The 10182-nt window shown below is 40.7% G+C and overlaps 1 protein-coding gene across 1 annotated transcript in view; it reads left to right on the top strand.

Annotated features, from left to right (window-relative positions):
- FAM3C (family with sequence similarity 3, member C) overlaps positions 1-10182 on the top strand; it is a 56683-nt gene that overhangs the window by 19067 nt on the left and 27434 nt on the right. The window contains exon 2 of the mRNA XM_006882701.1: positions 4293-4397. Within this exon, the coding sequence (XP_006882763.1) occupies positions 4293-4397 (105 nt within the window). The remainder of the gene's footprint in view (positions 1-4292; positions 4398-10182) is intronic.

The raw sequence follows: 10182 nt of genomic DNA, 5'->3' as shown, positions 1-10182 counted from the left end.
GGGACTGGTCCTTGGAGAGGGACATCATGTTTGGCAGAGTGGAGGGGTGGCGAAGGAGAGGAAGACCTTCAATGAGATGGATCGATTCTGTGACTGGAATGGTGGGAATAAGTGCATTTGAGATGGCTAGGTTGGCACAGGATAGAAAGGTGTTTAGAGCTCTTGTACATAGGGTCGCTATGAGTCACTATGTGTATGTTAGGTTATGTATAAATGCCTTGCTCTGGGCCTTCAGTAGCATATTCTGATAATTGGATACTGTCACATGATGTTTACAGTATCAAAGTGTAAAACATCAGAAGACAGATACATAGACAGCTGGAGGGGCTGATGCCTCCTTTTTAGGTTTACCGAGAATATGTTTCTCTTGGCATAGTCTTTTCTAAGACACGTCTCCGGTATAGGAGAGAAAGTATACAATACTGAAATGCATAGTCTTTCTTTTCATTATCATTGTCTCAGCAGCACTTTTTTCCTGTGGGGGTACCTCTTAGCAGAGCCCACTTTGAAGGTGGGTAACAGCTTCTTCTTATCTCAGTCATACTGGTATGGATTCTAGTGCAAGTGATCAAGCTGTGTAAACAACAGCATCAAAGATACTTGAGAGTGATTTCACAAGTGCTTTTGTGAGAACAAAGGCTCTTGAAAATTTGAGTCCCCAGGCTATACAATTAACTGAAGAAAAGTGTTCCAGAAACTAAGAACTTGTTTGTGGGTTATGCCGTCTTTTGTGATGATGTCTGAGTGCAGCTACATGTCAGCTAGCCAGGTCTGTATTCAGGTGATTTTGAAAGTATGTTATTTTCAAGTAATGATTTTGAAAGAGCAGATTTCTCTCTTGTTGAAGTGAATGCTGTCATCGAGTCCATTTCTGATGATGTAACAGTTGATGCTCCTGTTAATTGTCGCCTGAGTGTTTATTTTGTTTGGCACTGTTCCTAGATGGGTCCTGAGGGATTGCTAATGAAAGAATAGCAAAGATTGGTCATTAGCTTATTGTTTTTAACTAATTAATTTCTTGTAATGCAAAAAAATACCCTTTTGCTTTCCTTTTAGAGTTTAATCATTTTGAGGTAGCCCTGTAGCATCCACTTTGACAGTGAAATATCACAGTCTAAAATTTGTCTTCTTTTTGAAAAATTTTGTGGTTTTGAAAAATTAGAACAGACTTAGATTAGTGCCGACCGTAACTGGAAGGGAAAAGGAATCTTTAAAATAGGATTCATAGTGTTGTACTGGGAGGCCCCCTGCCAGGAATTCCCAGAATCCTTTCTTTTCCAGAAGCTGTGCTTTACCCTTACTCAAGAATTGTGTGTCTTATTGGTTTTGTTGGGGTTTTTTTTCTCAGATGATTCCCTTTCCTCAGGGATCATCTGAAAGTTTCAGCATTAAGTTTCTCCATCTCATATCTCTTTCACCCTTATACTTCCTGTTAGCAGCCCCATGCTTTCTACTTCTCAACTTTCCCTGTGGATCCATTTAACTTAACTCTCTTTCCAGTAAAATCCCAAGAGAGAAAGTCAGACTCATCTAGTTGATGTTCCTGTTTGAGCAGTTTGTTGACCCTGGTGTTCTGTGCTCTACTGGAGGCATGAATGATGCTGGAAATGTGGCTCACAGTGTCAGTCTGGCTTTCAGGGAGCAGAGTCTGGTCGGGTTGAGTCAGGTTGCGGCCTCTGACGCTCCTATTTAAGTACATAGGTCTTGGTTAAGACTCACTTCTACCATTCACTAGGTATTTTACCCAAGACAAGTGATCCAAATTTGTGTTGACTGTTTTCCTTGTTTGTGGAAGGAAGATAGTGTCTTGAAAAGCTGTGCAAATAAAATGACGATTGTAAAACATTTAACCTTATAACTCATACTACTGGCGGCTGTGAAGTAAAAGAATATGTGTGTGGATTTGTTACGATAGACCCAGAAACAATTTAACTTGATAGGAAATTTAGTCTAGAACTATTATAAGCTTTTTCTTTTAATCACTTAATATTTTCATTTTGGACAATCTAGGTTTTATAGAACTGCTTCAGGAAATAGAGCGGTTCTCTTATATCTAGTTGTGTTTGCCAGTGATTGCTGAAAAACTCTGGGGGTCTAGTGGTAAGAAACCACACTGAAATTCCAAAGGCACATGGTTCGAATCCACCAGATGTTCCTCTGGAGAAGGATGGACAGTCTCCTCCTGTGTGATTTACTATCTCTGAAAACCCGCTGGAGGGTAAGCTAACTGTGGGTCGGTTCTCACTCTCTGGTACACAACAACAGACAAGAAGAGTATCATGAGAAGTGTGGTTCGCATTCTTGATCTTGGTCTTAAATGCACAAAGAACAATGTGTCACTCGTCACCATCCATCTGTTTTAGCAAACTGTGGTTGAACATACTTCTGTGTAAGAGGCTTTTTTGGCTGTGCTCTTGGGAAGGAAAACTCAGTTGACTGGAACTTGACTCTTAGGCAGCTTGTAGCTGCTTTCATAAATAACTGGCACAATTTTGGGGGCAAAGAAGGTAGAAAATAGGGTGCAGAAGGGGGACTTTGTGACTTCCTCATTGCTGTGTCACTTCTATATTTAGAGAATGTTTTTACAAGAAATGAGTAGGCTCTAAGAACGGTTGGTAAGTCTTAGACATGAAGCCTTTCCGCGCCTCGTCACTTCCTTCCCTCCCCACTAAGGATGTGGTCCTAATCTCTTCAGGTTTATGGAGTGTAGAATGAATTGATTTCTTTTTCACTCTTACCAAATGTGTTGAAGCTTCTTTGAAGGATATTATAATTTGACTTAAGCTGGAGCTGTTCCTTGGAAAAGGTCATCATACTTGGAAAGCGAAAGAGGCTGACCCTCAACGAGATGGAGTAGCACAGTGACTGTGTCAGTAGGCTTACATGTGTCAGTGATGGTAAGGATGGCACAGGACAGGACAGGATTCAGATCTGTTGTCCATAGGGTCGCTACACAGCTCCTAACAACAATAATGTAGTACTGTGTAAGGCACTGGGCTGCATTAGAATCCCTGGGTCCCTGGTCCTTGAACTGCCAGCAAGCTAAGTCTGGTATCTGGAGGAGTTATAGCTCCTCTGGGCCTTTGTTTCCTTTCTCTCTCTCTCATTGTTCTCGAGTTGGAACCTCCTATGCAGAGCTGACCCTCCAGCGAGCTTCCCACACAGGCTATAAATTATACAGGAAGGAGATTGCCCGTCTTTCACCAGTGGAGCTGCTGGTGGATTCGAACTACCAGGGAACCCTGTATGGCCTTTGGATTACGAGCTCAGCTTGCTACAGACAATGCCTCACTGTGAATTAAACCATCCATCTCTTTTTTATATCAATGTGAGTTAACATTTTGGTAAGAAAGAGGGTTGGAGACCTCTGTACAGGCAGAGAAGGACATAGTACGTACCACGCTGCTGAAATCCTAATGATAAGAGGCATTTCATTTCTGTCATCATCATTTCCTTTCCTACATTTTCCTAAATTTCTGGAGGATGGAAAAAAAACAACCACCCTCAAATAATGAATCAGAATCACACTGAATCAAAAATTCCATAGTAACTATCAATAAGGCACTTAAAAGAATTAAAGAGATGAAGGTATATAAAAAGGCCAAAGTCCCCTCCCATGTGAGACTATGAGGCTTACATGAAAGGAGCCAGTTTCTGTCTTAGGGGCAAGTGTAGGAAGACATTCCTGAAAGACTCTTAAACTAAAGACCCGTAAACTAGGTATTAGCTGAGTGGGGAGGCTTAGTTGTTCCCCATACCAGGCAAGCACCTGCTTGCTCAGGAGTTCCATTGGTTGTTGAAAGGACAGGACCATACCCGCTAGGCTTAACTTGGCAGTGCCTTGATTTGAGAACCTCCTGGCCTGTCTAGTGTCTCCAGGAAGTCCAGTGATTTTGTAATATCCTCATATTGGCCTTTGTATTTGGAAAGGCTTTGTGATGTGTCATCCAACAACTTGGTGGTAGCGTTCCAAGAATGGTGAGACACTTCTGTGTAATATGGCAGTGATTGATGGAAATAGATTTTATTTATTTATTTGCACATAAAATTGGAAAGAAGACTCTTGGAGGCTGTTTCTCAGTTGCTAGCCAATCTGATAAGTCTCTGACCAGGAAAATACCTTATCTTGATGGATTATTGGAACTTTTTTTCCCTGTAACTCAAGTAAAATTAATAGATTAAAAAGTAGAAATTACTAATCTTAATGTTTCTGTTGTGAAACTTCTTTTTCTTGGAAGTGAGTAATAGCCCTGTGGGCTCTTAGACTGAATTATTTTCTGCTTTTTCTGTAGGTGCTGCGAAGTTGGTGGTAGCTGTGGCAGTGTTTTTACTGACATTTTATGTTATATCTCAAGTATTTGAAATTAAAATGGATGCAAGTTTAGGACATTTATTTGGTAAGTTCTGCTTTTCCATTGTTTCTTTCTTAAGGCTATTTTTTTTTTATGAAGTTGTCTTTAAATTTTTTACCAGTTACCAACACTGAGTCACTCTTCTGTTCAATCTGACTGGGAAAGAAACTACATCAGTATGAGTCATTCAGCTACTCTAAGAGATGAAGCATGCACCTTCCGTTCAGCATTTTAAATGTATTTTATAAAATATATTTTCTCCATCTTTTGGGGGCATTAATCATAATAAATGAAATGTACATTCCAGAAGGTGTCACACCCTTGAGCTTAAATTGCTTTCCTGTTTGCTTTGGTCCGTAGAACACCTGGAGCAAGGTGGAGTCCTCTGATAGCAAATGATTCAGCATCACAGTAATGTGTTTTGGAGATGAACCTTAGAAAGCCTCCTAACTTTGCCACCCTTTCCTACTTCTGCCACATTTTTTTTTTACCTACTTATTTAATCCTGCTGTGCGTTGTGAAGGTACCGTTGTTACTGTTAGATGCCACTGAGTCAAGTGTGACTCATCACGACACGTTGGTTGACAAAACGAAGCCTGGCCCCATCCTTCACCACCTTCATCGCCTCCGCCAAGCCTCGCCCGTTCATCGTTCATCATTCATCACTGCAGCCACAGTGACAGTTCTTCTCCGTGAGAGTTTTCCTCTCCGTTGTTGACTCTCTGTCTACTTTTACTTTTCTTTCTCAAGGACTGACTTCTCTTAATAAGGTCCAAAGTATGGAAGACAGAGTCTCTCCATCCTTGCTTTCAAGAAACACTGACTTCACTTCTTCCAAAACAGATTTACTTGTTCTTTTGTCAATCTGTGTTATATTCAGTATTCTTCACCAGGACCACAGTTCAAATGCATCAGTTGTTGGCTCTTCCTTGTTCATTGTTCAACTTTTACATGCATATGGAGCAATTGAAATTGGTATGGCCTGGGTCACTCATCTGTCAGTTTCTGTATTGTGGTGGCTTGTGTGAAGCTGGAAACACCTTAAGTCTGTTTTTTTAACGAAATCCTTAAGTAAAAAACAAAATGTGGAACTGATTAATATAAAAACATTTTAGATGGTTGTGCGTAAAAGTCTGATTTAAACTCAGTAAATAGTAGCAAAGTGTGCGCTTACACACACATACACCCACGCGCGTGTGCGCACATACCCGTCTACACCATTTTGAGAGTAAAGAATCTGTAGTAAAAGTAGAAAACGATTTATGTGTATGGCTCGTCTGTTAGTCTGTCCTAATGTCTGTCTTGCATGTTATGCCACTGGTATTTCACATACCAGCAGGGCCACCCATCATGGAGAGCTGTGAGCAGAGCTTCCACACTCAGGCCGACTGGGAAGACGACCTGATGATCTTCTTTTTAATGCCCCCCCACCCCCCACCCAAAGTTGTCTGGGGGAGCCTAATGAAGAGTAACAAAACATTGGCTGAAACTGAGAGATAAGCCCTTCAAGTTGGAAGATTTTTCCAGAATACAACTTGGGAACAGCTGCTTCTTCAAAGTAGAGCCCACTTTAATGGTGTGGTTGTATTAAAAGCTTCTACGACTTGCAGTTGGTAATGAAGTACAACCCAAAATGAGGAGAAACAGCCACAAACATTCATTGGGAATTTGAATGTGTAATGCTGTAGCCTAAATAGCATGCCTCCTGAGACTCTGTGAACTTTGATAAATGTCGACAGTTACAGAAAGGCTTCAAGCCTTTTGTTCATAGGGTTGCTATGAATTGTGGTTGACTCGAAGGCAATCAACAACAAAAACAACAACAATGCATAAAATACGAATCTGCGAATATTTGTATTTGTCAGAAATGAAGTAGAATATAAAGATCGATATCCTAGGCATTAGTGAGCTGACATGTACTGATACTGGCCTATTTGATTTGGATAGTCATATATATGGTCTACTATACCATGAATGACAAATTAAAGAGGAACAATGTTAAATTCATCATTCAAAAAGGACATTTCAAAATCTATCTTGAAGTATAGCACCATAAGTGATAATACCTATACACCTGCAAAGAAGATTAGTTAATTCTATTTACTATTCAAATCAACACACTAGCTGCTCATGCCAAAAATGAAGACATTGATGATGTCTACCAACTTCTGCATCTGAAATTGATATAACATGCAGTAAAGGTGCACTGATAATTAATGAAGATTGGAATGCAAAAGGAAGCTTCTGTTTTCGTTATTATGTATGTTACCACCTGGTGAAGACCTTTGTAGCTGCTTGAATCTGAAAAAAAAAAACCAGATTCTGCCATTAATGCCCTCCTGGGGCAGATGCATCCCACACAATCTTACCAAAAGCGTATACCAAACACCTAGGAGATAACCAAACCAAATTCCTTCTTTTTTTTCACTCCCCACCTCTGGGTCAGGTCAGTTCTCAGTTCCCATCCATGTGGGATCCTCGGTTTCTCTGACTCTGTCTTCTACTTTCTCACCCCACTGTCACTCTGTGCTGGGATTGCCACCCTTTCTTACCAGGAAGATTTCGTAGTCTTTCTGCTCTTGTGGCGCCTCTGCCTTTATTATTGATCCCTTTGAAGTCATCCTGTGAGAGGGAAAGTCTGCACCTCTGTCTTGGATTCATCCTCCCAAAAGGTCTAGCTGTTTCTGTACACCTGCTGGTACAACCTCAGAGATGCTTCTTTTTGTGATACAGTAAGAGCTAGGGTCCCAGGATGAAGTATGAATTTGGAAGCTTATTACTAATTATGACAGAACAGATCAAAGGAGTAAACCTGTCTGTCTTTAAAGTATCTATAAAGTTGTTGTTGTTATGTGCTGTTGAGTCATTTGCGGCTCATAGCGACCCTATGTACAACAGCCCTAAACCGTGCTCTATCCTGTGCCAATCTCATTGCCTCTGACACACCCATCCCGATTACCCCAGTCACTGAATCAATCCACCTTATAGAGGGTCTTCCCCTCCTGTGCTGTCCCTCTACTCTACCCAGCATGATATCCCTCTCTAAAGACCTGTCTCTCCTTACAACATGTCCAGAGTATGTCAGGCGAAGCCCCAGAATCCTTGCATGCAAGAAGCAGCCTGGTTTAACCCTCTCTAGGATGAGTCTGTTTGTTTTCTTGGCAGTCCATGGTACATTCAATACTCTTCTCCAGCACCACAGCTCAAAGACGTCAATTCTCCTTCTATCCTCCCTGGTCATTGTCCAGCTCTCTGATGCATAACAAGTGATTGCAAAAACCATGGCCTGTATCAGGCATTGTATTTCAAGTTGGCAGTTACTAAATTATTTGACATGGTTGCAAACATAAGTGAATGTGCTTTCGTCCTCTTCTGATGATACTGTCTTTCCTATAAAATTATGTAGACCAGAATTTCTTATATTCACAAAATTCCTTTAAAGACCTTTAACATCTACATCAGGTATATTTTTGTTTAGGAGAAAGGGAAGTTAACAATTTCTCGTCTTTTTTTCTGCTAATCACCCATTGCTCAAATTTTGAAATTTTTTTTTTTTAAAGTCCCTCCTATCTAACAGAGGAGCTCTAGTGGTATACTGGTTAAGTGTTTGAATGCTACCACATGGTTTGCTTGTCAAACTCATCTTCTGGCTCCATGGGAGAAAGATTTGACAATCTGCTTCTCTAAAGATTACAACCCAGAAAATGACTCGGGTAGTTGTTCTCTGTTGGGTGGGTTTGCTGTGTATAGAAACAGATGCACCAGTTGACCCAGCAATAGTAACAAAATCATCCTTTCAGGCTTTTCGTTTTCTCATTTATAAAGATATGAGCTTGGGCCAGATGATTTAGAATTCTTTTATCCCTTTTAGTTATTATAGAAATGAAACATAATAAATTGGAGAGGACAGACCCTAGTAATTTTAGCATGCAGATTTACCAGTTTCCGTGAAGTATTTGTCCACTAAAATGTCTAGTGGTTATAGGTCTGATTTTGACAGTTCATCTTCTTCTTTACTCCATGCATTCCATAGCTTTCCATCGCCTGTATGACTTTCATGGGCTACAATATTCTACTGAGTATTCTAGTGAGTTAATAAAGTGTAGTAGACTTTGCGGTTTTCCTCCTTTTAAACATGGTGCATGATAACTTGTTTCCCAGTTTGAGTATTGCATTCACAGGAAATCCCCAGTTATCTAAAATAGTGCAGAACTAAGTCTGCATGACCATTCTTCTTAGCAAAACCCAGAAATGACTGTGAGCAGTTACAAAAATGGCATGGGACAGTGGCACTGAAATCCTGTGACCTTATCTCATGTCATGAGAAGGGAGAAGAGCTGTGACCATCAGCAGCCCGAGGACAGTTCCTGTGTGAGGTCAGACTGCCCCTGCCCTTCAACAGCACAGGGTGTTGCTGAGTCTTCCCCCAATCCTGATGCCGCATTCCCCTTCATAAAGTCCAGCCTTCCAGGTGACCGTTCTGCATCTAGATTGAAAAGGTGTGGTGAAAGGATGCATCTCTGGCGTGCGACTTTGCTGATTTTAAACCTTGTGGGAGGGGAAAGCTGACCATGTGCCATGTTATTATTCCATTCACCTTATCTGCATGATCCCACCCACCAAGACTGCCATCTCTGTGCCACCAGTGCTCCTTCAGGACGGTAGAGGTCTGAATTTAGAGAGCCAACTCCAAAGGAGGGAGTGTCCCCCGCCCTGGAAAGGGCTTTGTTGTTTTCAGCTTCTCTTCCTTGGCCCTTGTGTTACTTCACATGCCAAGGCATCTGTGTTCCTGCTTCTCTGTGCCCTCTCTGTTCTTTTTCTATCTTAAAGGTGGTCAGCTCAAAACATCTCACATGCCTGATAGGGTTTATTAACAAAGAAAACACGTTCCCAGATAGGATTCCAACCACAGTTAGGAATTGGGGTTTGCAAAACATAGTTTAGGGAATGAAATTCAACCCATAATAACAGATAATTGTGATGAGTGACCAGCTTCAAGCTCAGATTGGTAATCAAGTAAAGATTTGACCAGAAAATTTTTATCAAGTCCTTTGAACTTGATAAACCATAAAATTCTCGGTAATAACCTTATTTGTACTTGCTGACCTAATACATTTTCATTTTAGAGAAATTCACCTTCTTCTATAAAAAAATCTAGCCTGATCATTAAGATAATGTATACGCATGTCCCTGCATATGTTATATACAGATGTGTGTACAATAGCTGGGACAACTTTTTAAATACTGTAGGTTTTTTGTTTTGTTTAAAGAAAAGAAAGTAGTTTTCTTATAGACATGGGAGCTAAAAGTCTGAATAAGCATGTTAGCCATAATGATTTTTTCTTCTTGATAAATATTCTCATTTTCACTAAGTATATTTTGATAACAATTTAAACCAGGAAAGAGTTAAATTTTTAGAGTAACTTTCTCATTGTGATTTAAGTTTGTAGCGACTTACAATGTAAAGGTAAGCATAAAATGATCTCTCAAGTAAAATATTAGCCTCCATAGTTAAAGGACGTATTTGTTGATAGCTGGGGCATTATGTGGTCTCACCTGACTGTCTCCCTCTCTCTGGAGAGAGCCCCATGTTTCATGTGTGCTGTTGCTGCCTGCCATACAGTCGGCTCTGACTCATAGCCTCCCTGTATGCAGCCCCAGGAAACACCGCCGTCCTCCAAACCATTGCAGTGCTGTGGAGCCCATTGTCACTACCACCGTGTAAATCCATCTCATCAAGGGTTTTTCTCTTTTTTTGTTGATCCTCTACTTCTCCAAGCAACCTTTCTTTCTCCAGACAATTGTTCTGTTGTGTACCATCGAGTCAGAA

This window comes from Elephantulus edwardii, unplaced genomic scaffold (assembly GCF_000299155.1).
Source record: "Elephantulus edwardii isolate Elephantulus edwardi_28Jun2011 unplaced genomic scaffold, EleEdw1.0 scaffold00022, whole genome shotgun sequence".
Classification (NCBI taxonomy): Eukaryota; Metazoa; Chordata; class Mammalia; order Macroscelidea; family Macroscelididae; genus Elephantulus; species Elephantulus edwardii.
Note: the sequence above shows the minus strand (reverse complement) of the source record. Positions and strands in the feature narration are given on the sequence as shown.